We start from the raw sequence: 27,551 nt of genomic DNA on the forward strand, positions 1-27,551 counted from the left end.
TCAAAAGACAGCCACTGAAGAAAAAGAAAATTATACCACTAAACCTAATATTTAAAAGTTTAAAAACTGTATTTCAAAGCACCTTTCCTGTTCAAAAGTTTTGTGTTCTCCAAAGATATCTTCCAGTTTGTTCAGTCGGCCAATTTTGAGCAAAGACAAGGGACAAAGGAACAACAAGCCAGTCCCTCATCATGCAAGGAAGTACAGAAAGGTTAAATTCCCACCTCAAATCCAATCAATGGAGGGAAAAGTACATGTTTTCCTCCCCTCTGATAATACCATGTCAGCTAAGCCTAGCTCACAACCTTCAAGAAACATTCTTCCTACCAATCCCAGGGACACTGATGGCTGCACTTACCGAGTGATAGGCATGGTATAAAGTGCTGTATTGGTGTCATGACCTTATAACCTTATAACCTCATGAGGCTATGACAACCATGAGCTCCTTTCACTAAGGGATAAACTGAGGCTCACATGATTAGCCCTGAGACTAATAAATGGTAGGTAGAATCTGAAGTTGATCTCTAGCATCCCATGCTCTTAATCCCTCTGCTTCCCCCAGCCTTACTCTCATTTTTTTTATTATTTATTTTTTAGGTGTAGTTGGACACAATGCCTTTATTTTATTTATTTATTTTTACGCGGTGCTGAGGATCAAACCCAGGGCCTTGCACATGTTAGGTGAGCGCTCTACCGCTGAGCTACAACTCCAGCCCTCATTTTCCAACCAAACAATTACAGCTTAATTCCTAAATACAGTTTCCATAGTTAGCTTCTCCTTAGCTTGAACAACAGCTTCTCAGTTAACCATATAACATAAACCAAAAAATATTTATCACAGATTAAAAGCAAAAAAAAAAAAAACAAAAACAAAACAAAACAAAACCAGTTCCAGGCATTGGAAATTACTGAAAAGAAATATATTTATTTATAAGTTCATCAAGTTCAATGAGCATCTACCATGAACCCACACAATTCTAGGCACCATAGAAATAACTGGGAAAATAGAAAAAAAAATCTCTCTTCTTCATGAAACTTATATCAGAGTAGAAAAAGATATATAGTCGGTCCTTCTTATCCATGAGTTCTGCATCCTTGAATGCAACCAAACACAGAAAAAAACATTTGAAAATAGTACGGCCATACTACACATGTACAGTCTTTTTCTCTAAACTATATTGAGTAACAACTATTTACCTAGCATTTACGTTGCTTTTAGGCACTGTCATTAATGTAGAGATGCTTTAAAGAATGTGAGAGCATTGCATAGGCTATATGCAACTACCACCTGCATTTTATATAAGGGACTTCAGCATACTCCAATGTTAGTATTCAAGCAGTATCCAGGGAAACAGTCCTGCATGGACACTGAGGGACGATTGTAAATAAAATAAGCAAATATTGGATACATTTGAAGGTGGCATGAAGAAAAATGAGGGAATGGAATGTGCAGCAAGTGATCTTTGAGAACAGTTTCAAACACATGGTCAAAGAAGACCTCAGTGAGCTGGAATGTGGATGTGACCTTTCCACAAACGAAATGTATAAGGCACATGATTCAAATCAAACAAAATTGGAGAAAAATAACTGGAAACTAATTTTCACAGACTTTCTGCCATCCATTATTCCAAAGCACAAAAGTGGTGGATATTTCTTATCATGGCCACATATACCATTTATTAGCTCCAGTCATCAGGGCTTACAACCTTATTTTCCTACCAAGAAATAAAGTTACCCCTGGTCCTGCTTTTGCCTCCTAAAATTTCCATCTTTCTTTCCAGAAAGCAGCATCTATACAAATCCCACTGCTTCTGACGACTATGACTTCTTTGATAAACTACCCATGTGTGTGGGGAGGGACAGAAAGATGGAGGAAGCAAATGGGAAAATGAGTTTTCCTCTCTTCAGATTAATGTATATGAAGTATACATCTGACACTTCATCAGCACTCCCGGCTGGTGTCCCAGCAGGCGGACACTGGCTGAGCATGTATTCTGCCAGCTACCAGGCTACTCAGGATGAATTGGCAACATGCCATTTATTTGAAATGCCCAATGTGTCTGGAAGAGGGAACACAACTAGATTTAGCATTGCCAAGGAAAACTAGATACTTCAGGCTAGGAATTAATCTCCTCCTTGAGAAGGTAGTTAGCATTACCTTCAAGTTTGCCTATGGCATTTAAATCACTATAGGTCATACATTTACTAAAATTCATATGTACCAAACCACAAAGCCTTCATTTATATCTTACTAACATATTAATACCTATCAGATGGAGGGTCTACACTTTTCTGAAATGTTGTTGCAGTAGAGCATGGAATTCTGTTATATCAAGAGTAATGCTGTCACCCAGACATAAGCCATCTTGATGCCTTACTTTTCTAATTCTTCCACACTTGGACATGCATTTTGCTCCAACTTATTCAATGAATTGACAAAATATTTAAACCAATATGATTATAATCATGATTGCTGAAAAGCAGATTAATGAAACTTCCTTAAATATGGACAAATATAAGCTCTTCACAATTTGGTTTCCATATATATATACAATTTTTTTGAGCAGCTGATGGGGAATTAAATGGGATTTGGTCTATCACATGGTCTTTAAGGTTAATGGTAATTGTAAGATGCACAATGAAGAGTAAACCAGAGAGGTTTTAGATGGATGGTCTCACCAAACCCCCCATTTAGGCACACCACCACTCTCACCTTGAAACTAAAGGAATCTGTCACTTTTCCAGTAATGATTATCCATTTCTTCAATATTATTTACTGAATACCTCCTATGTGCAAGACACTGTACTAAGAGCAGTGGTGAACAGAAAAATAATCAGGTAAGAATTCTGCCCGCAAGGAGCTTGCAGTCTAGCAGGGACATATCAGTCATACACACAAAGGACAAAGAGGTATACCATGATAAATGCTAAGGGAATCAGGGAGAGAAGGTGACTTATAGCTCTAAGATGGGGCTACTGGGTAGGAACAGTGGCCAGGAGGACTGGATCAGTCAGTAGGGCATGTTCTACTGTGCAATGCACCTCCACAAAATTCAGCTTCCTTGTAAGACAAGGTGAAGAGGGGGAGAAGAAAAACAAGAGAGTTCTAAAATATATCAATATCCACCTCTTCAGCATCATTTTCTAGCAAATCCGTTAGTTGTAATCTGCAGACATAATTTGGACATACTTCAATTCAAACATGGTAGAAATGTGAAGCAGATAAAACTTGATGTCCTTTTAGACATGTGGTCCTAACAGCTCAAAAGTCCATTAGTTTGTACCTGAGTGACAAATATTTAAACATCATGGTGACGCACTGAAACATCACACCAGAAGACAAGGAAATCAAGATGGTGCTCAGCTGGGAGCTCTCCTCTGACTGCTGCTGCCCTTATACAATAGTAGGTTGGGAGGGAAAGAGTTTTCCAATAGAGTACAATTAGGAATTAAAGAATCCTCTGAAGGGAAAGATATGAGGAGGGTTAAATGTTCAATCTTCACTATCTATCAATAAATGCTAATTATATTCTGACTTCTGTGCCCAGATTTATTAACAACATGATAATAACAGACATATTAATATTCCTAGCATTTGGACTTGTTACATGCCAGTTAACTATTTAAAAGTTGTTCTATGTGATATTTCAGCATTTTCTCCAGTGCAACAAAAGCAAACACTATAAACATAAAACTTGCAGTTGTAACAGCTAATAATTTAAGACATTCTTTGATAACAAAGTCATCTGACAAATTGCAAGCAATGCTCTTTTATGCTTCCTAATAATAGTTCATATTTTTGTATCCTATTCCCAAATATCTTAGGTTGCCTGACATGCATTTTAACAATGATTAAATCAGCTTCTGTATCTGGGTATGTGACAACTACTATAAGGTACTAAGATACAATACTTGGTGACAGTGCTGTTTTAATCAGAATGATTTACTTGGCAATAAGCCTAAAAGATAACTATTTGTGTTAAAAGATAACTATTTGTGTTAAGCATAGTGTTGTAGTGGCTGAAAAACACATCTGTCAAAAAAAGACAAATCATGAATTATAAGGTATTTTCCTACTAAATTCTTACAGTCAACTAAGCTTTTAACAAAATTCCCTAAGGAGGAAAAAGTCACTTTGGTCAGGGGGAGGGGATAGTGGAAAATGCTTTATCTACATCGCTTTAACTGTATCTTTAAAAATAAGCCCAAGGGTTGGGGATGCAGCTCAATGGTACATTACTTGCCAAGTCCTGGCTTCAGTCCCCAGTACCATGGGGAAAGAAAAAAGTCTCATCAGGAAAAAGATGACTTTTGGCTTAAGGATAATTGTTAATTTTGAAGTCACAAAACATCCTAAGAGAAATATTTCTCTGGAGATAATTATTCCATAATTCAGAATATTAATTATTCTGAGAGTAGAATCAGAGAAGTTCAGAGTTGAAAGGGACTTAATAGACTGTTTAATACATCTTTTCATCTTGCAGTTACAGACGAGGTGATAAAATTTGAGAAACTAGGGACTGAGACTGTGGCTCAGTGGCAGAGCGCTTGCCTAGCATGTGTGAGGCACTGGGTTCGATCCTCAGCACCACATAAAAATAAAGTAAAGGTATTGTATCCATCTACAACTAAAAAAAAAAAAATTCTTTAAAAAATTTGAGAAACTAAGTGACTTGCCTACATTTATACAATTACTTAATAGAAGAAGCAGCACTAGAGGCTGGACCTACATCAAATCTCAGAGCTGGGTATGATGGCACACATCTATAATCCCAGCAGCTCCCAATTCTCCTGCAGAGGCAGGAGAACTGCAAATTCAAAGTCAGCCTCAGCAATATAGTGAGGCCCTAAGCAATTTATCAAGATCCTGTCTTAAAATTAAAAAATAAAAAGGGGTTGGGCATATGGCTCAGTGGTTAAGCATCCCTGAGTTTAATCCCTGATACCAAAAAAAAAAAAAAAAAAAGCCTAAGTCAAACCTCAGTATATTATTGTAAGATTATCAAATATCCAGTATAATTTAATATCAATAAATAAAATATATATCATTTATAATAATACATATTATTATATATTTTATTATAAAATACATATTCTTTATAATAATAAAAATCAGTAAAAGATGTATAAAAATCTATTTCCATGCCATACAACTCTACCACCAATGTAAAAACTAACTTACTTGTACATTTTTCTAAGCTGAGAAGAAGCTTCAGGTGGAGAAGGATGCCCACTAAACACAACAACAAAAAATCTAATAAGCATATGTTTAAAAATGAAGGTCTATATTTGGAGAAGAAAAGGAAAGTGCAAGTTCATGTTGCTAACAAATATTCATTCCATGTGCCAACTGGTAAATATGAAGAGTCCTGGTATGGGAAAAGCGAACTCCTCCCCCCTGTCCCCATGCTGAGATTGGAATATAAGTTAAGCAAGTACTTTACCGCTGAGCTACACTCCTAGCCCACACCATTTTAAATCATCCTAGAAAAGAATGATCCTAGCAAGAATCACTAACAGATGGTAAATGTAGGGGAAATATTTTATGAGAAGCATGTTTGCATGCCTTGAAAGTATCTCCCCACAGATTGCTTATAGATTATGAGGGGGAAAAGACATAACTACAGTGGAAAAATTGGGCAACACCTTGACTGAATGATCAAAATTAACATCATAGTAAGGGACAGATGGACATGATGCCCTGAGGACACATCACCAATGCCTGTTTCTGGTCTGAAATGCTAAAACCTGAATCTCACCATGGGAAACAACAGAGAAATGTAATATAAGGAATGTTCCATTAAAAAAAAAATTCTACAAAAATGTCTATGTCAGAAAAGACAAAGGGGCTGGGATTGTAGCTCAGTGGTAGAACACTTTCTTAGCATGTGTGAGGCACTGGATTCAATCCTCAGCTCCACTTAAATATAAATAAATAAAAGAGGTTAAAAAAAAGAAAAGAAAAGAAAAAAGAAATGCTTTCAACAACTTAAAAAAAAAAAGAAAGGCAAGACAAAGTATATGGAAAACATCCCAGATTAAAGAACACTAAAGAGGTAGGCAATTAAATACAACACATAACCACAAGTTGGATCCTACACTAGAGGAGGAAAAATGTTATAATGGACATGATTGAGTACATTGATTAAATTGAAATAAAGATGACAGTAGATAATAGGATTGTGTTGGCCACAAATTTACTCAAGTTGATAACTGAGATAACAAACAGCTGTAATATAGATAACCAAAAATAAATTTCAAAAGTATATGAATGTGCATATACATATGTATACACACATACATACAGATATGTATTTATATACACAGAGAAAACACTTAACAGAGCAAATCAAGATGTTATTTAATTGAATCTAGATTTAGAATAAACTGGAGCTCTGTGTTTTTATCTTATCCTTATAATCTTTCTCTAAGTTTGAAATCAAAAATTTTTCAAGATATAAAAAGCCTACAAACATTTCCATTTCTTTGGGAGTACAGGTGGTAAAGGGTCGCAAGTGGAAATACTCCACATGTGGAGGGGTGGCGGTAAAAATCAGCACACTGAAAGCAAGATATTTCACATTGCCACATCTGTACATAGTGCTACATGAGTGTAAGTTTGTACCAAATTAAACTCAACAAACCTAAGTACACCAGGCAGGAGATGGGTTGGACCACCTGGACCCACCAATGGGAACACTCACCAGGCTGGCAGTGAGCGAGGGCGCCGACTGGCCCAGGGCCTGGCTGCGCATGCGCACGAGGTTGGATGTCTCTGCTGAGGCTGGCCATGCCTGGCCAGCCACTGCATTTGGAAGGAGGTATCGTCCTGTTGGGGTTTAAAAAAAGAAAAAGAAAAAAAAAAAAAAAGATAATATAAGTCACAGGCAGACCGCAATAGTTCTATGACAGAGTTGGGTGTCTTCCTATCCATCTTCTCTTTTACTTCTGCCATAATGGGTTAGATTATGTTGTTAACAATCAGAGAAAAACTGTTTCAAGTCAAGAGATCGCGGGCGTGTTCTGACCCTGACTTTCCACAGAGACCCAAGCAAATCTCTTGATCTCCTGCACAAGTAGCTTCATCAGGGTAGGATGAAGTGGTTTTTCCCATCTGCATATTCCATTGGAATGTGTTGAGAATATACATTAATACGAAAAGTGTTCCCTGCATCATGGAAATAAATGCATGCGTTTATAAATGTTATTTGAAAAACTCTAATGCAGAAAGAGTAGTGATCTAGGAATCAACTGAAAAAGAGTCTACACAGTGCAGATCATGACCGACAAAAGGAAGGGGTGGAATTCTTTCAAGGTGAAGTGGGGCTGAAGCCCCTTTTCTCAGCTTCTCTCTCTGAAGCGCTGGTGACCATCCAACCATGTCTGCAGCATACATAATGGTACCCATTTGCATAAATCAGGACATCAATGTCAGTCTAGGTTCACTGAGCAATTTCCATCAACCTTGAACTCTAATATACACAGTGTATGCTTTTAAAAGTCAAACAGCTGAACCAATTCACATTGTTACTTCCTTGGTACAGGAATTAGACAAGCATTGATATATATAAGAAATGAGGTTTTTGACTTCAGAAAAGTTAGGGTGGCCACGATCATTCACATAGTAATGAAGCTCAGTATAAACAGTCCCTGTCTGATTTTTATCTGCTTTGCTCCAATACTAGCACATGACTTGGCCACCACTTATTGAATGATGACAGGGTGAGTGAGCATTTTCTTCCCAGAAAACATAGGGACAATGAAAAGATGGACTCTCGTTGGAGGGCCAGATTTGTGAGGACTCCAGCTTTATTTCAGTAGCATCTGTTCCTTCTTTTCCCCTTATGTATGCACCCAACAAGCACATCCCACTGGTTAATAACTATTATAATCTATTAATTATCAACAATATCAAAACACAGGAACTTGGAGCATCTCCCATCCATTGCCCAGTTAAGTGATCTAATGATTTATTTAACCCATGTGCTTTCAGAAATTTATATTTTAAATACAAAAGGAAAATGACATTTTGTCAAAATCGATCTTTAATTCTCTTATTACACAGTGAAATTGCAGGCTCTAGATAAACACTAGACCTGCTTTTGAGATTTTTCCCTATAGCTGAATAACATTGGGGGAGGAAGTTAATCAACCTCTCTTTGCCTTTTTTTTTCACCTCTAAAATGGAGATGATAGAATCAACTACATAGAATTGTTTAAAGGATTGTGTGAGTAAAGCACTAGTAGATGTTAGCTATTTAGTCAAGATGAAAAGCATCTATTCTGATTAGGCTATGTTTCTTTTCATTCAAAAGTAGAAAATGTTGCAAACAGAGAGAAGAGATATGATAAATGGTAGTATAAAGGTATATTAAGAATTGTATGCAAAAAAATAAGAGAGCTCATGTATAATGGCATAACTTGGTGTGAACATACTTTATATACAGGGTTAAAAAAATTTGTGCTGTGAATGGATAATTATGAATGTAATGCACTCCACTATTGTCATCTATATAAGAAATAAATAAAAAGAAGAAAAAAAGCAAATAAAATAAAATAAAATACTTTTTTTAAAAAGTAGAAAATGTACAAATATACAAAAAAAAAAAAAGTCACCTAGAATCACACCAATAAAAATGACTCTGGACATGTCCATGATTTTCCTTCAGACTTTCTTTCTACAACCTACATTTTCTTACAAAAATAGTATCACATTGATTTTTATCACCTGCTCCCTGCCATCCATGCATAAGAGATTATGACCTTTTCCAAGCAAATAAACACAGCAACTGTCAATTAATTGGAACATGAACACTGTCATTGAAAACTCAAATATAATTAATTACCCTCTGTGATTCTGATCACGGTCTCAAAGACATTCAGACATACTTTGTTGAGGGGAATTTAAAATATAAAATCCAGAATTTTTATTTTTCCCTAGCCTTATTTTGAAATGTGAACTAAAAGCTGGACTAAGAGGGTTTTGAGAAAATTTTCCTTTTTAGGCTTCAAAGCAGGACACTTAGGGCAGCAAAACCAGACTGAATTTAGGAAAGCAGAATTAGTATGACTTGAACAAATGGTTTCTTTAATAATTCTATCTGAAAGACCTCACTTGTTAAAAATATATCAACCTATTCAGTAATCTGAATGCATAGATTTGGGGGGAGGGAGGTCTGTCCTGGGTCTCTTCCTATGTCTTTGATCTTATATTTCTTTTGTTTGTGTTTTGGAGAGAGAAAGGGTACAGAAGCTACATGATGTTAACATTTAAATGACAGAGAATCCTCGCTGGCCTTACATTCATTCTGCCCCATATACTTTCTTTTTAAGAAAACTAATGGTAGGTGCAAAAACATCTGGAGAATCTAGTATAATTAGAGAAAAATTTAAAGGGCAAATATTTTATTTCATGGAAAATGTATACAAATTAGTCTTTCTCTCTCTCTCTCTTTTTTTCCTTTTAGTAGTACCTAAAGAAATTTAACAAATATTAAGCTTTGATGAAACTGGCTAGTAGCTATATGCAGTTATATTTATTCCCTATTTTTTACTGTATATGATATTTTACAATATTACTTTTAATAGTTCTTATCAAAAAATGTGTTTATACTCGCACATGTTAAACTACCCAGGAACACTGGCAGTCCCTAAAGCCCAAGTGATGATGGGGACACTCTAAGGGTCCTAGTTGGCAAAGCAAGAAGTCAACGGAGAGGTCTGAGACAGGTAGTGGGAAAGAAGAAACCATACAGAACCTCCTCATCACCAAGACCAGCTCCTGGATAATCCTCAGTGCAGTACAGTCATGTGTTAGGATCCTGAGTGACTGAGACCAGGCATAGCCCAGCAGGATGTAAACCTCTGGACAGAATCCAGAACCAGCACCCTGAGCACAATAAAGGGACCCAGGCCCAGACCCTTTCTCTCTGTATACTTTGAGTCACATTTTGAATACTTCCATTTTGTTAAATCTCACAGGTTGTTTCAAGGTAAGTCAGCACACTGGAACCAAACTGGTAAACCCGTAACAAGATTTGCATGCTATCTTGTCCTCCTCTGGAATTACTGTTGAATTTAACATAATCGTGTATGTCTTACTTGTTGCTAGCTCATGTGTAAATCCAATCTTGGTAATTAACAAAAGGAATGCCTTCAATTCCTTTGTTAGCTTAACAGAGCCTAACCCAAAAGATGACACTTTGACATTCAAAAACAGTTCTAGCCTTAACCACGGGACAGAAAGGCCCTTGCCAGTAATAGTAAAAATTAATTGCTCTAGTTTTACATGACTTTAAAGTCAGACTGCTGATTTCCAATTCTGTACCACACAGATAATTCCATTTCTATGTCCCAAATTTCTCCAAGCTTTAGGTTCTTCAGCTGTAAAACTTGCACAGAACAACATGACTGTTGGAAAGTCTAAGATAGAAAATATATTCAAAAATTAATGCAATCAAAGAAACTTTAAAAATAAAAAGTGCAAAGAACTACCCAACATACATGGAATTACAAAGAAAGGAAGAAATAAAGTCTTGTTAAGACACTGGAAAAAAATAAATTAGGAAGCATTTATATACATATACAATGAAATGTTTATAGACCTATAATAGATAAAATTTTAGATACTATTGTTTGTAAATAGATTTTTGTCCTAAGCAATCTTATGAATGTTACAAATTGGAGGGTCTGTTAATACATCACATGGGACATTTCATTCCTGCCTGGACCCCCATTAGTGTTAATAGGAAAAAGAGGACAACAGATGGATTTAAGGCAGTCATTAGAAGGCACTAACACACTGCCATAGTTGGTAGTGATTGCATCAAACTTTATATAAATTCACTTTCTGATGACTACCAAGAGCCTCTAGAAAGTGTGTTGCTGCTATATTCATGCATCATTTGCTGCCTACAATTTAAGAAAATTAGCATCTGTCAATGGCATTATTCAGCTGCACAGGGTGGAAATTAATGGATAATACCATTTCCAATTTGTCGTATGAGAGGTGAGCTTGCCTAGCAATCTGGTTGCTCTGTTTTAATACCAAATTGAGCTGCTTGTTCCAAATGGAACTTTGATCAGCTCTGTGCTCTTTAGAAACACATTTCTAAAATCCTGCCATGTTCATTAACATATATTAAATATTTTCTACATAGTACTATAACTAGAAATTTAGAGGCAATAAAGAGAAATCTGTTTTAAAGCTAGAATCAGTCAACCAGACTAATGTAAGAAACTATAAGATTTCAAACACAGAGATATAGATTGTTAGAACTTTTTAAACTGATTATTGTGACTTCACAGAATGAGAGTGGGAAGTCTTGCAGCTTTCTCTGGTTATATAGTAAGAATAGATTATTCAGTCTAAAGGCAGATTGTGCCTTGGTTCTATCTAGGCTATATATCACCTCTCCTTGAATGTGCTTTCCTTTATTTCCATCCTGAATTCCAAGAAAACTAGAAGCAGGAACTTCATAAATGCAAGCTTTCAGATGAGATACATGCTTTCAAAGCACCCCAAAGGTACAACTGTCCCTAGGAAATAGGAAAACACCAAGTCAGCAATAACTTTCACAGAATGGTCATATAAAGAATTAAATATAGCCGCTGGAGATCTACTTTATCATTGGGGAATAATGGCACCTGACTAGATTTGAAAGCTTCCATTAAAAAAGCTCTGTGTCACCTGAAGTGCACAGATTGAGTAATCAGCCCGCCATCTTACATTTGGGGTTATTTCTCTTAGACTACAAGCAGGACATCAAAGAGAAAATAAAACCAAATAACTATATATTAAAAAAAAGAATTGTTTTGATATGACTTTTTGTGATCAGTTATACATAAGAACTCTGAAATGCTTTGTTCACTCCTCTAAGATACCAACCAGGAAAAGAGGAAAACTAAGGTAGCAATGCATTGCTCCCAGGGGTTTGGGAAGGTAAGGGAGCCATATAAGGATATTAGAGAGAATGAGAGTAGCATTACAGAGGCTAAAGGGCTAGAAATAAAAAAGAGCAATGGTAAGCTGCCACTGCATTGGTGCCATGAGCAAGCAAATGGGGCCACATGCTCTGTTGGAAGACCTTATTTCTCAGCCTATATCTTTATAGATTTACAGGTTTTGGCTAGAAGCCCACTGCTTCTTCGGGATCTACTGCTCAACTCTCATAACAGCTCCCAGAAAGTTCACCCTCCATTACACTGGAAAGAAAAAGTGAAAGCTGGCTTCAAAAAGATATTTGTATACCCATGTTCATAGTGGTACTATTCACAATAGACCAAAGGTACCAATAATCCAAATGTCCATTGGTGAATAAATGGGTCAACAAAACATGGTGTACACCTACATAGTACATACACACACACACACACACACACACACACACACACACTCCTTAGTGTTATAGCCAAAACCACTATGCCATATAGAGGAAATAATAATGGGATCTTTTTTTGTCAAAAGAAGGTCTCCACATTTATCTACATAGACACCCACTATCGAAAATTACACTTAATAACTTAAGTCCTTCAAATCATTTGCAAGTCAGGGGAACTGAATTTTTAAAGAACCCTCCAAACTTTAGAAATAAAGAAAGGATAAAGACCACGATAAGTCACTGGCTGAATCTGGGCAGAACCCATGACTCAGCAGCCAGTGCCCTAAGGTGTACTCCATCATCGTCCAGAGACTCTTCTTCTATGCCCCATTGCTCACTCCTAAACATTTGTTCCCGGTCGTCATGACTCTAGTCCTCGCAGGCAATTATAGCCTCCTTTATTCATCTTCAGTGGTGCTAGTACAACACAGGGACATGGTTCCTTTCATCTTCCTGCTCACATGGGTGACTGCCTTCCAATTTCTTGTCCCACTGTGAAAGAATGCCTGTACCTAGACAACATCAGCAGTGCTGCTAAATCATTCTTCTTAATGGCATAAATAAATATAATTTGAGAAACCAACAGACCTGTGACCAGAGAGTGCTGAAGTTCACTGACTCCTATATTGAGCTGCTGTTCTAGCCTTTAAAAAGAATGCAGTGTGTTTTCTCATGCAAGAAGTCCAAAGCAGGGTCTTGACCCTGAGTCCTTAAAGGCAGCACTACACACTGATCAGTGATCTCCAGTTGACAAAGCAACTAGAAGCTGAGCAAGAAAGCGTGCATGTCTTGGGAGGTTGATATCAGAGCAGGGATTGCCAATGGGGCATCAAGGTCTCCATCAAATTACCTATTTTGCTATCAGATTCAAATCCAGAGATACCCAGTCCACTTTTTAGAATATTATCACCACCATTCTACATTTAACATAGAATGAATGTCAAAGCAACATAACTAACTATAAGAGCCCGGCGACAAAGCTAGAGGCATGCTTTGAAATGAAGCTTGGAGTAAGGGAAGCAGGCATCAGAAGTTAACAGCTTCTCTTGGGCAAGCCCAGACAGACTGGGTACATGACAAATGTTTTAAGGAGTCACTGAAGCCCCAGTCCATGCTGTGAGAGAGCTGGGAACTTTTGAAAAATAACAGAACACACATGTCTACAATACAGAAATCAGAGCCTTTAGACAAACCATGAGGCTATGGAGCAGAATCTTAAGCTGCCGCTGCCACTGCCACTGTCAATCATAGCTGTGGTTTTAAATCAAAAATAACTTCTGGTGTGGGCAATATGGCAAGGTGATTCAAGGCTGCAGGGGTTCCTTTACCCTCGATCCCAAATAGCCACCCTGATACCCTCACCATTTTATGATAAAAGGACAAAAATGCCAACCCAGTATATTTCTAAATGGAAACAATTCAAAGTCATACAGAGATATTTGGCCTTTCTTTTTTCCTTACTTTCCCTTAATTTTTCTTAATGTGGTATTTCTTCTCTTTTGCCATGATAGACTCTCAAATTCTAGTTAGGACAGATATTAGGATCAAATCAGTTAATACATGTTGATATAGCTTGGTCAGCTGAAATGCTTCCTTTTATTTTTTTTTCTTTTATTAAGTGTATGTATTTTTTCTGTATTTTTAATTAGTGCATTGTAAATGTACATAATGGTGAGATTCACTTACATATTCCTATATGCACACAATATAACAATATAATTTGGCCAATATCATTCTGAGGATCTCCCCTTTCCCTCCCCACCTCCCTTGCTCTGGTCCCTTTCCTCTATTGATATCCCTTTCATTTTCCTTAGATTCCCCTCCCCACAGCAGCCGTAACACTTGTGTTATGACACTCCCTTTTCAGTGTACCAACACCCAGAAAATTCTCCCATTCTGCTTCTGCAATGATACCCAGCCCTGATCACCCATTTCCCATTGCAACTAGACCACCAAGGCAGTCTCCCGTCATGTGGTGGTTTTCTGGATTAAAAAATTTTATTGAAAAAATAATGATTTGACCCAAAACTCCAGTTACACAGACCAAAGGCAAATGTGACAATGTGAAATTGATTTTTAAAGAAGTATTAAATAGAGCCTACTCTAATGAGAACATGGTAACAAGAATCTGACACCAAACAGTGTTGCTTGGAATAAATGTCTGCCTGAGCAAGGGTACCCGAGGAGCTGGGTGGTGGCGGTGTCTAAGCGATGCTGGGCAGGGGTCAGAGTTAACATCTGCAATCTGGCCTCCCTCCATTCGTGTATTGAAATATAATTCAGTAGAATGAATTGCTAGACATGTCTAAACCCCCTGGGAAATGACAGATATTGATGAATGCTGCTGGCAAGATATATGGAAGGAAAAGGCAAATAAATAGAACCATTTTTTCTCAGAGTCATTTTGTGGCTATGTGGAGCAGCTGTTAAAGTACTTGTCAGTCCCCCTTCTCTCTTCCTCCTCCTCCTTCTCCCTCTTCATACCTGCTTCCTTCACCCCTGTCTGAAACCTCTCCCAAGGACCAGGACCTTGACCAGTTCAAAATAATCATCAAATGAGGAAGAGTTGGTGCTTCCCCTTCCCTGGCACATTTTGGTTTCTCAACCCAGTTAGTGCCATCCTTGCCAAAATTTCACTCCATCTAAATGTGTTAGATGCCCCCTCCAGATCCTGGAAACAGCCTCAATTTCTAAACTCATGAAATCAAACTGTTGATTTTGAGTCTAACACCATTTGACCCCAGTCACAAAGTTCATATTTCAAATTAAAACCTTAACCGTACTGTAGCTTGTGACCATGGCTTCTTAACCTCCTAAGCCTCAGTTTCTCATAATCATTCTGTCAAATGGAAATGATGGCAATCCCAGGAAGCAATCATGAGAACTAATTTTTAGAATGTCAGTAAGGAGACGGATGTACCCTAAGGCAAATAGAAGAGTGCAATAAACAATGACTTCTCATCTCCTCCACTTTCCATTGCTAAATATCTCTTCCTAGCAAGAGTCTTCTACTTGGTGTCATCTCTAGACTGGATCAAATTCTGTCCAGCACCAGACATTTTGGGAATAACTGGCTCTCATTCCATTCACCAGGTAGACTCAGGTGCACAGAGTGGGAAAGCAGCTAGACAACCTGATTCACCATTCATTAGCTAGAACCATGGATAACTTGCATTCCTTCTCTGAGATTCCCTTTCCTTACCTCTAGATGATAGTAGGTACCACATGTATAAAGTGACAAGCACACTACTGAACACAGTTTGCACTCAGGGGATGTTCTAGCCCCCTTTCAGGATGCTTTATGCATTTTACCATTGGCACTGAAGCCACAAGCAGGGGTGCTACTGGCCTTACCTCCCACCATCACAATACCTGCTTCTCCATGTAGGTGCATATGTACAAGTGCCACATGTTTCTGGACACAATATGCTCCACTACATTGTAAACTCTGTATGTACTAGAATGGGATCTCATCTGTCCCTATAGCCCCTCATCATACCTAGTACAATACCCCATAACTGGAACCGAATGGACTGTTACAGAATCACATACTCAATACTCCTTTCTATCTCTCATATACAGTTCTCCCAGGGACTATATTTTTCCATACTTTTCCACACTGCCTAGAAGAGTACTCAATTTTTGTCCATTTGTTTCATAATAATAACAACAATGACAAAGACTCATAGGCCTCAAACTTGATATGGAGGAGATCATATCACTTCTCTTGGCTTTGATTTTTCTCTTCTAAAACCCATTTCCAACTCAAGAGTCTGCCACCTCCAAAAAATGATGCATATTTTCAATGTAAGCTGATTAACTTATTATAATAGGGAACAATTTGTACTTAGTCTCTTATTTTTGGGAGACATTATGAAACTTGCTCAATAATACTTCTTTGCACCCACAGATGCTTTAATTGATGCATCCAAATGTCACTAGCTGTCCTGTGATACTAAACATTTTTGACAACTGCCCTACATCTAAACAGTTATAAAGGAAGCCAAGGAGGAGTTGAGGACCAGAAGCTTTACAAGAGAAACAAAAAGAACAAAAGTACCCTTAGAGGGAATTAAAAAAAAAACCTCCACATTGCCATCTAAGCAGAAATATCCAGCCTAGCCCAAATTTCCTAACAGGTTCTCTATTTTTATAAGGAATTTTCTATATACAGCTTAGTTCACAAAATCATGTTTCCATGTATAGTTCTTTGGAATAGCTTCCAGTACCATGCTGGATGTATTCCAAAAAGATTTTAAATTCTTTCTCCTCAAAGACAATGTCTATGTTTGCTCCCTAAAGAATATAATATTTTAGTTTTAAGAAATGCTTGTTAGCCAGGCATGGTGGCACTTGCCTGTAATCCCAGTGGCTGGAGAGGCTGAGGCAGGAGGATATCAAGTTCAAAGCTAATCTCAGCAACTTAGTGAAGCCCTAAGCAACATAGTGAGACCCTGTCTCAAAATAAAAAATAATAGATGTTAGTTAAGTACCCCTGGTTTTAATCCCTGGTTCCAAAAAAAAAAAAATGCTTGTTAATAGTCTGCTGTCACATATAAATAAAAAAATTTAAAAAAAGAAGCTAGAACTCTAGAAGAGGACTAATAAAACACTCATTCAAAACAGCACTTCTCAGAAGGTTGAGACATGAGGATTGTGAGTTCAAAGCCAGCCTTAGCAAAAGCCAGGCACTAAGCAACTCAGTGAGACCCTGTCTCTAATGAAATACAAAATAGGGCTGGAGATGAGACTCAGTGTTTGAATGCCCCCGAGTTTAATCCCTGGTTAAAAAAAAATCAAACAAACAAAAAACCCACTTAATAGATCTCCAACTCCTCCAAATGGCAAGCAATTCAAGATCCCTGTGTATCTGGAGTGAGAGGTCTCAGCAACTGTATAACCTGCCCTTCCACTTCATTTATTAGGAAGGTTAGTTCATGCCCACACTATCTGGCAAGAGGATCTGGGTAATATTGTTATCCAAGCAATGATTCCCCCATCCTGAATTAAATCCTAACAAATATCTAAGTGCTTTACCAAACATAATAATGCTCTTGTCTTTAAGGAGAGACGAATCAAAGCCAAGATTATTGTCATGATCGCCTCAGTACTGCCTGAAAATGAATGGCAGGTATAGAGTTGGAATTCAGTCTTTTCATTTCTGGTCTATTACTTAGCCACTTACTACTTCTGAAAGCTCAGATGACATTAAGTAGCTATGAACTCCAAGGTCATTGCCTCATGTTTTACAGTCACGAGTTTTGCCAGGATCCTCAACATGCCTTTTTAGAGAATTCAGCTATGCTTATGGGCAAAATCAGTGGGCTGAGGCAGGGGAAGACAGCCATGTGGTCATCCCAATCACCCTGCAAATGGTTATCTCTCAAGTTCTGAAGCCTGATCATTTTCTTTTAGCCATTCCTTTAAATGCATTTAATCTCCATTATTTGAATCCACAGAGAGCAAGGTGACTACCTTGAAGGCATTGTAATGGAGCATGGGCACACAGACCTTCACACGTCATAGAGATTAGATCTGCTTGGGGTCATCCACAAAGATGGCCCAGACTTCAACATAACTAAGTAGCTAGAGAGGAAAAATAAAACATGAAAAGAATGTTGCATTATAATGCCTGTAACCTCTGGCCATTCATGCCATGCAGGGACCTATGAGGCAACATGTCTAATAATGCCTGGATACAGAACCATTCCAGTATTTACTAATGGGATAGCCCAATTTAATGAATACAAATACAAATGCCTTGACCAAATTTGAATTCAAATGCATTTAAATAGGTATGCTCTAAATGCTGCATTGGACATACCATATACTAAAGATTATTTCTTTATCTGAATTTATTTGAAATTTAATTGAGCATCTCATGTTATCTGCACTCTATTTACTGAGCTCTTAGTATTTGTAATGTGTAGACCTTTGCTTTGAGGATACAAAGAGAAAATTCTTAAGGTATCAGGAGAGAGAGTAAAGGAGAAGAGTTTGTAAAAAAATAACATGGAGGTTTTTAGAATGGAATTTGAATATAAATGGGCTTTAAAAATCATGTTCTTTAGGGGCATGGTTATATGCTTGTAACCCCAGCAATTTGGGAGGATGAGGTAGGAGAATCCCAGATTCAAGGCCAGTCTGGGCAACTTAGCAGAGATTCTGTCTCAAAAATAAAAAAATAAGCTGAGGTCAGTGGCACATACCTATAATCCCAGCAGCTTGGGAGGCTAAGGCAAGAAGATTGCGAGTTCAAAGCCAGCTTCAGTAAACAACTAAACAACTCAGTGAGACCCTGTTTCTAAATAAAATACAGAACAGGGCTGGGGATGTGGCTCAGTGGTCGAATGTCCCTGAGTTCAATCCCCAGTACCCCAAAAAAATAAATAAAAAATGGGCTGGACATGTAACTTAGTGGTAGAGTGCTTGCCTAGCCTGCCACAAAGCCCTGATTTCAGTACCCAATACAAAACACATACATGCACACACTATGTTCTTCATTTTTCTGTTTTACTCCCTAAAGGGGTAGGAGAGCAACACTCATCACCCTGTGCTTACCATGTATTGTTTTCCCTTTCCCTTTTGTTATTGGTATATACTACTGCAGCCATGAGCTAGCGAGACAGAGCAAAGCAAAACAAAACCTGTGCACTGAGATTACCGAGCCACCAAAGCAAAGTCAGAAACAGTGGGTTACGCTGTTCTTACTATTTAACAAAAAGAAGAACTGAAGTTTATTGGATCAATCTAAACCATTTTTCCTTGTTTCTGAGACCAGAAGGATTTGTTTCAGAGACTAATAAAAAGTCTGTGACATACACAATTTTTACTGCCCTTCAGAGTAACTTAGGACAAAAAAAAAAATTCAAATACTTCCTACATTGTAGGATGCTAAATAAAAGCCAAGGGTGCAATGCAGTGTGTGCACACACATGTACACATGTAGACTTCCACGTGTGTTACTTGACAATGTGTATACACCTCTTCTTTATAGGAATGGGAAGCTGGGAGCTTAACTGCCTTATGCTAAGGCCTTCCTATAGCAGAATTTGGAGCAGTATTAATAAGTTACAGTGGCCATGATTTGTCTTAGTTTGCATTAGGTTACTTAGTTTTTTACTAACAAAATACCTGGGACTGTGTAACTTATAAGGAACAGAAATTTATTTCTCACAGTTTTGGGGACTGGCAAGTCCAGGACAAGGGGCTGGCACTTGGTCTGGTGAGAACCTATCTCTGTGTCCTCACAGGGCAGGAGACAGAAGGGCAGGGAAGCTCACACCTTCTAAATGCTCTTTTAAAAGGGTCTTAACTGCCAGGTGCAGTGGTGCACACCTGGTAATCCCAGTGGCTCAGGAGTCTGAAGCAGGAGGATCATGAGTTCAAAGCCAGTCTCAGCCAACTGAGGTGCTAAGCAACTCAGTGAGACCCTGCCTGTTAATAAAATACAACTGAGGATGTGGCCAGTGGTCGAGTGCCCCTGAGTTCATCTTAACTAGCATTGTGATGCACACCTGTAATCTTGGCTACTTGGGAGGCTGAGGTAGGAGGATTCCAAGTTAGAGGCCAGCCTGGGCAATTTAGCAAGACCTTGTGTCAAAGCTAAAAAATGGCTGGAGATGCAGCTCAGTGGCAGAGCACTTCTGGGTTGAGTCCCCAGTATTACATTTAAAAAGGTGGTGGGGGATCATTTAATCTCATTAAAGAGGGAGGTACCCCAAGGCCTAGTAAGAGGCTCTGGTCTTACTGCTACCACATTGGCAACACCATCATTCCGTCTGTGTTCTTACCCATAAAGAAGGAAGCAGGCATTGAAATGGCCTTGTTCTCTCTTTCACAAATTTTTCCCCAGTGAGCAACTCAGCAATCAGTTAAAAGCAAGGAGGGGACTTTCCCTCCACCTGCATAAAGCCCCAGGTCTGATTCAGGTGCCTGCGACATTACTGTCAAAGAACAGAGAAATTATCTGGCAAGGCAGACACAAGGAAATAAATTTAGCCCTGACAATATGTGTTGATTAAGTACTTGAATGACAACAGAACATGACAAAGACAAATGTAGGCTACTACCACTCGAGTCATTAATATATCAGAAACACTAATTTTTATAAATCTTTAAACTCCCCGGTTGGTGGCATTGGCACTTCTTGGCCTACTTTTTTTCCTGTGGAGCTGACATAAAGTCAGCATCAATGTCAGTTTCCATCCAGGAAGTTAAAAAACATCTACATCCCCAGTGGCTTTGATTAGCCACTGAAAACAAGTTTTAAGCAAGAGATGGAACTGGGTGTGCTGAGCTTCAGAGAGGAGAGACAGGACACCTACTGGTGTATGCTGCTAGAGGGGAAAGTAGGAAGGGAGCATACCTTGTACAGAAGTGTGTGTGTGTGTGTGTGTGTGTGTGTGAGAGAGAGAGAGAGAGAGAGAGAGAGAGAGAGAGTGTATGGGGTCTAGAAAGTGAGAGAAAATGAAGGGAAACCATTCTCTGAAAAGACTACCCCACTCTCATCTTGGTAGCTAAAATTATTTACTGTTCAAACTTAAAGGGACCTTGAGGGTATAGGGTGTGCTATGGTGTGCTCCGCCCACGTGACCCAGCCAATCGGCCTCAAGAGCAGGAGGATTGTGGGAGGTGGGGAGAAGCTTGTGTGGGAGAGAGAGGCTTGTGGAAAGCCGGTGGTGGCAGTTGAGGCTCTGAGGGTTTTTCCTGAGAGGCTGTTTTGTTTGGCGTGTGTGGTTCTAAAAATAAAGTTAGTTTCTTTTGACAAGTGGCTCCTGATTGTGCCCAGTGAGACTGTGGCATTTGGTGGCCCGTACGGGGAATGAACCCGCGACCTTGGCGTTATCAGCACCAAGGAGATTGTATGAGTTTGGGGGTGATTGTGGAGACAGTAGCTTTTAAATGAAAGCTCCTGATAAAAATCTTGGTTTTTAAAATTTATTTTCCCTTTCTATAAGCAAGAATTACATTGTATCTGGGCAAATGGCTTATAATATTTCACAAATTCTGCAAAGAAATATAAATTTTTGAAATGTCATTTTCTATTAATATTCTTATAGAAAGACTTTTAGCTGACAACCCCATAAATCTTTAAGACATACTATTATGAAGTTGCCACAATATAGGCAAAAAGGGTAGGTAACTTTCTTTTTTTCTTTTGTCCAGATTAACAGTGTTGTTTTATATTCTGACTCTTCAGTAGACTTGAAGACAATCTGGCTTATCAAGTATTCCCTTTTAAGGTGTGTCCTTTATTTCTTTGGCATGCAAGGCTGACAAGACAGTCCTACTTCTACATACAAATAACCTTCTTCAACACTCAGATGATAAAAAACACCTTCATGTGTTGGGGTTCAGGCTAATGTTGAGAACCAGAAATCTACAAAAACTCAATTCATGTTTTTTAAATACTTTATATGGTAAAAATACAGCAAAAATAGTATCTTATTCAAAGACGAAAATATATACTGCTATGGTCACGGTTCTAAGGATGATGTAAGTAGTCTCTGGCTCCTCAACTGTTTGCCCCACCAAAACCCATGTAGGAGCTTGATCCACAGTGTAACTGTGTTAAGAAGTAGTGGACACTGAGAGAAGTGTGAGGTCTCCTGGGAGTTAGGTCTCAGCACTGCTGTTTGATTGTTCACAACAAGAAAATGACACTAGAAGAGCTAGAAGTTACCTATGTCCAACACAACCATGGGTCCCAGTGTTGTGGGCAATGGCTTCCCCCAGGCCCTTGGCTTCCTCAGTCTACTTCTTCCTCCCCAACAACTCCAGTGCTGAGTGTGAGATTTAATAGTTACTGCTAATTTCTATTATTTTAATTAAGATTTCACACCCTTAATTATTACATAATCAGTTCGATTTTTGTGGTTTCCTCATTTACACAAATGACTCAAAGAAAGCTCAAACCACTTCATCTCTATAAGGGCTACACATATAAGGAGATGAGCTTGGCATCAGCAAGCTTTTGGGGACCTAAACATGTATGGTGAGTGAAGGATCAAAAACCAGGCCCATATTTCAAAAATCTAGAAGAAAGGATTTTAAGTGTTTTTACCATAAGGAAATGATAAATGTTTGAGGAAGCAGATATATCTAAACCTGATTTAAATACTACCCATTAAACATTGCTGAAATATCACATGGTACTCAATAAATATATCCAAATTTTATTTTTTGTGTATTAATTGAAAATAGATTTAAATCAAATTTAAAAATATAACTAAATAACTTCTATATTCAGACTGAAAAAAAAAACTGGGCCCAACCATACTCAGGCCAAAATCTATTTCATTAGAATAAACAGATTTTCAAATAAGTAAAAAGAAAAAAGAAAGAAACCAACCAGTGAAAAGAAAATGATTAGACCTCTTCAAAAAATTCAGTGCCTTGATAAAATGCCATAAGAAAAAGAAATCAGTTTCTTACTGTAAAGGGAATTTTAAGAACAAATAACTTGAATTTTTGATGTATGGATTCAGTAAATTCATTTCTTTCCTCAGGAAGGGCCCAAATCCATCATTTACAGCATTACACTAGAACACAAAGGGGACAGGGTGCATTGTGCTTTGTGGATTTGACATCTATAAATTCTTGTTTTCTTTTTGTTAAGTTTCTTCATTAGCCTAACTTGATCCGACAACCCCCTTACAGAAATACATTTAGACACATACATGCTAGCAAATAGTTTAAAATGACATTCTCTTCTTTGGTGTGCTTTGAATGATTTCAGTTGCTGGGTTTGGGTTATTACATCTAATATACCCAGCTAAAGGTTAAGAAGACCAACTTCTTTTGCAGGTGACAGTGGTTTAACTGTGTCTGATTTCCTGCCCTAGCAGTCTCAAATTTCTAGATCAAGTTGACTTAAGGCCCAATCTATCTTCTGCTCCACAAAAGACACAGAATCATAAACCAGCCCTTTTAAGGTCGTCGGAATTAGCACTCAGAACTATGTTTTAAGTCCTTTGAATCCTATCTGTACAGAATTGTAAAGTGGGTTTCTGAAAAGCCAGACTTGCTGAAGTAGTCTCTAAAGCTCACTAATATATCAAAGAAAATAACCCCCTCTCTCAGAGGTCTCTGAGTGTCAGGAAATGCATTGGATTCTCCCAGTCTTCATTAAGCCTCTTTCTTTAATTAATTCTGCATTTGTGCCTGACTCCTTACCTCTCCAAAGGGTTCCATGGTACAAAATGCCTAAAGGAGAGAGTCCATGTCAATGGGGAGCAGGCAACCTGCCACTGAAAAAAAATGGGGGCCACTTGGCAGTTACTACACAGTGGGTGACCCAGTGCCTGGGAAGCTGGGTATGAATGCACGTTAGAGGGGCAATGATTCATCAGGAGACCATCTGCATGGAAGATGAGCTCCAGCAGAAGGTTCTCTGACAAAGAGCCACTGGGAGGCAGCATCTGCCAAAATGGGTGACAGCTGTTTGTTCCATTAAGCCTGTCTCAGGAGACCTTTCTATCCCAATGAGAAAAACTGCAGACACTTACAAAAATACACCAAAATACTCACCTTCCATGAAGAACATACGGATAAGAAAAAATATGTGTGCATATATGTATGTATGTATATGTGTGTGCATGTATGTGTGTGTGTGTATACATACACACACACACACATATCTATGGACTGACACAGAGCTGTAAAGACCATGAATGGCTTTAAAGGCTTCTTGAAACCATGTACTGTCACCAGGAAGAAAATGCTGATGGAATTGCCTTTTTATGGCCTGGTGACTCCAAAAAAATGGGTAGAGACATTCCCCAGCTTCATAAACTCTTGACTGATGAACAACTACACAATTTTATAAGTTCTGAAACAGAGACTGCACCAACTAAAAAGAATCCCGGCTCTCCATTATATGCCTTCATTGCACAGTTTTACAAGTATTAAACAATAAAACAAGTAGAAGCAAATTTTTTTTTAAATCAGTAAAACTTTAAATATAAATCATTGGTGGATCTGTTTTTTTCTCTCTATTAGCCAAGAGCCGAAGAATTCAAAAAGTATTACAAGAAAGCAATGACTTTAAGAATTGTGACAATCTTTGCCCCTTGAAAATTTCAAAATGTGCCAGATTTCAAAACATTAATGTTTCAGGCATCCTTCAGAAGGGGGCAGTTAAGGGAAATAGAGCCCATCCACTATTCACTCCTCGGCCCCATCACACCCAATAGCATGTTTCAAGACCGCTGTCCAAGCTCCCCACCCCCGGCTTTGGCTTGAGCCCTGAAAAATCCCACCATAAGTGCCAAAACTTCTCTTTCCTATAAGGCTCGGGTCTACCCTCTCCACCATTCTCTTGAATAGGAAATCCCTTGACCAGGCATTTCTGCTATGTCCCATGGATTCCATATTCCCAGTATCAACATTTCCCTGAGGCCTTAACCTTTTCCTCAAACATGTAGACAGGCTTAACTTTCAATTCACAATTTCAGAGTTTGACTGGTGTCAATGCGCCCAAGAAATCCTTCTACACTTAGAGCTCTGCTTTCTTTTCATCATAACTGTTTCACACTTCCTTCTCTCCTTCACTCCCATATAACCCTCTAACACCTATTCAAGTCTCTCACATCACAATGAAGAAAAATTAAGCAAGTCTATTAAACTACCTTAAAAAACAAAGCAGCTAAGGTACAGCTCAGTGGTAGAGTTCAGTGGCCTAATATGCATGAGGCCCCGGGTTCAATCCCCAGCACCACCACACCTCAAAAAACCCAAATTTATTAAAATCAGTAATATGAAAAGAGGCACTTTAAAATTCAAACTTATTTTTAGATAACTGCAAATTCATATGCAGTAGTAAGAATACAGAAATATCCCAAATATTCCTCTTTACCCAGTTTCCCCCTTGGGAGCATCTTGAAAAACTACTGCACAATATCATAAGAAAAGTACTGATCCAGATACAGTCAAGATACAGAACATTCCCACAACCAAAAGCATCCTTCATGCTGCTGCCCACCTTCATCCTTCATGCTTCATGCTCCCACCTCACCTGCTCCTTCAGTCCTGGAAACCACTGATCAGTTCATTTCTCTAATTTTGTCATTTCAAGCCTGTTATATAAAAACGGAGCTATATAGCATGTAACCGACTGGAATTGGATTTTGTTTTTGTTAGTATAATGCTCTGGAGAGCCACCCAGGTTGTTGTATCAATAGTCTATTTCTTTTTATTGCTGAATGGTGCTATGTGGTATAATGTCCCTAACCTACCTACTTTTACATCTGTTTTCTCCTCCTTCTTCCCGACACAATGAAGGAAGTGCCTCATCCAGTGCTCTGGATGTCCCAGTCCTGCATTTGCTTCTTTGGCTATCACGGGTATCACCCACACCATCCTCAACACCTTATGACGCCATCCAGTGGCTCCCACAGCAGGACGGCTCTCTCTGGCCCCTCGTGTCTCTTCTAGCCCACACCTTTTATTTCTAGCTCCTTTCACAGCAAAACTTCTCAAAAGTGCTCTCTCTGCTCTCATCTATAGTCACATAAGGGAGCTCTAATTCCTGAAATACCATTTTCTCTTAATCCACTCCACCCTCACTTCGACCTGAACTACGTTCATTACTTTCCCCAAGGTTACTCAGCAACCATGTGGCCAAATCCATTGACACTTTTCTATCTTCATCTTATGCAGCCAATATGTAGTTTGCCTTTCTTTCCTTTCAAAATGACGATTCTGCGTCTGTGACTCCATGGTCCTACTTGTGTGCCTACATGTCTCATAGGTACTTGAGACTGAATTATCCTCTGATTTCATTAAAATCTACTTTTCTCCCAGTCTCCCCAACTTAGTGTCATGTTCCCCCTGCTTCTGGGCAGTTGGTCCCTGAGGTTTTGTTCAGCAGGACCCTGTTTTTCCTAGCACCCCACCACTACATACCCATCAGCTGTGATCATCTGATTGGCAAAAGAGTGTGAATTAAAATGAATCTCTCTCTCCCAGGTCAGGACTTTAAAGGAAACCCCTAACTAAAAAAACATTTATTCTAGAACGATTTCACAAGCACAAAAAATAAACTACTATTGTGTTAAGCTATTGATACTTTTTGTCCCAACCATAACATTTTTATATAGGCATTCTTTTGATGGCTTACGAAAGTGAGGAAACTGGCAAGTATATGAGTATAGAACTTATATTTAGGTGCAATATCTATTAAATACCAAAATTAACCATAAAATCATCATTTTACATGAATTAGCTTTAATCTGAATATTTTCAAACTTGCTTAAATTAAGGAGATATTCAGGATGAGAAACCTAACACAAGGGCCTCTGGGTTAATTTTAAAGGAAAAAAAAATGTTTTCTAGGATTTTTTTTCCTTTCCTTCTTCAAGTAAAATTCATTTAGAAATGCCTTACTTAAAATGTTCAGGTGTGCTGCGCTTTGTGGCCCATGGCCTATATCCCAGCAGTCTGTGAGGCTGAAGCAGGAGGATCACAAGTTCAAAGTTAGCCTCAACAACTTGGAAAAGGCCCTAAGCAACTTAGTGAAACTGTGTCTTAAAATAAATAGTGGGCTGGGGATGCGGCTCAGTGGTTAAGTGGTGCTGGGTTCAATCCCGGTACCCCCCCCCAAAAAAGGAAAAAAGGACAAAGAAAAGAAAAATATGCAGGTGTGATTCCAAATTGATTTTCATAGTTCAGAAAAGAAAAATTTCTCAATTCCCTCCAACCACCAAGATAAAACATTCTGACAGTTTAGAAATTTTAGTTTATACTGTCTACAAAGTTGATTTATTAGTACTATGTGCATATTACATTCCTATATAATCTACAGGAAGAAAGAGACTCCTCTTTCTTTTATATCCAACCCACCTGAATGCCCTTTAGAAAACAGAACCATCCTTACAAGGAAAAGAATCCTTCAACTTGACTGGTAGGGCTGAGGCACACACCACAGCTGTGGAATGCAAGACAAAGATTCGGGGCACTCATCTGCATATCAAGAGGCCAGGCAAACCTGTACTCCCTTCATCTTGGGAGGCTGAGGCAGGAGGATCAGGAGTTCAAAGGTAGCCTCAACAATTTAGCAAGGCCCTAAGCAACTCATCCTGTCTCTAACTAAAATACAAAATAGGCCTGAGGATATGGCTCAGTGGTTGAGTTCAATCCCTGGTACCAAAAAAAAAAAAAAAAAAAAAA

At 38.4% G+C, this 27,551-nt stretch overlaps 1 protein-coding gene across 4 annotated transcripts in view; it reads right to left on the reverse strand.

Moving 5' to 3' along the window:
- Positions 1-27,551, reverse strand: part of Mast4 (microtubule associated serine/threonine kinase family member 4) — a 555,412-nt gene that overhangs the window by 360,380 nt on the left and 167,481 nt on the right. For all 4 annotated transcript variants that reach the window (XM_048806078.1, XM_048806082.1, XM_048806083.1 and 1 more), the window contains exon 3: positions 6,705-6,829. In XM_048806078.1, the coding sequence (XP_048662035.1) occupies positions 6,705-6,829 (125 nt within the window). The remainder of the gene's footprint in view (positions 1-6,704; positions 6,830-27,551) is intronic.

This window comes from Marmota marmota, unplaced genomic scaffold (assembly GCF_001458135.2).
Source record: "Marmota marmota marmota unplaced genomic scaffold, marMar, whole genome shotgun sequence".
Taxonomy (NCBI): Eukaryota; Metazoa; Chordata; class Mammalia; order Rodentia; family Sciuridae; genus Marmota; species Marmota marmota.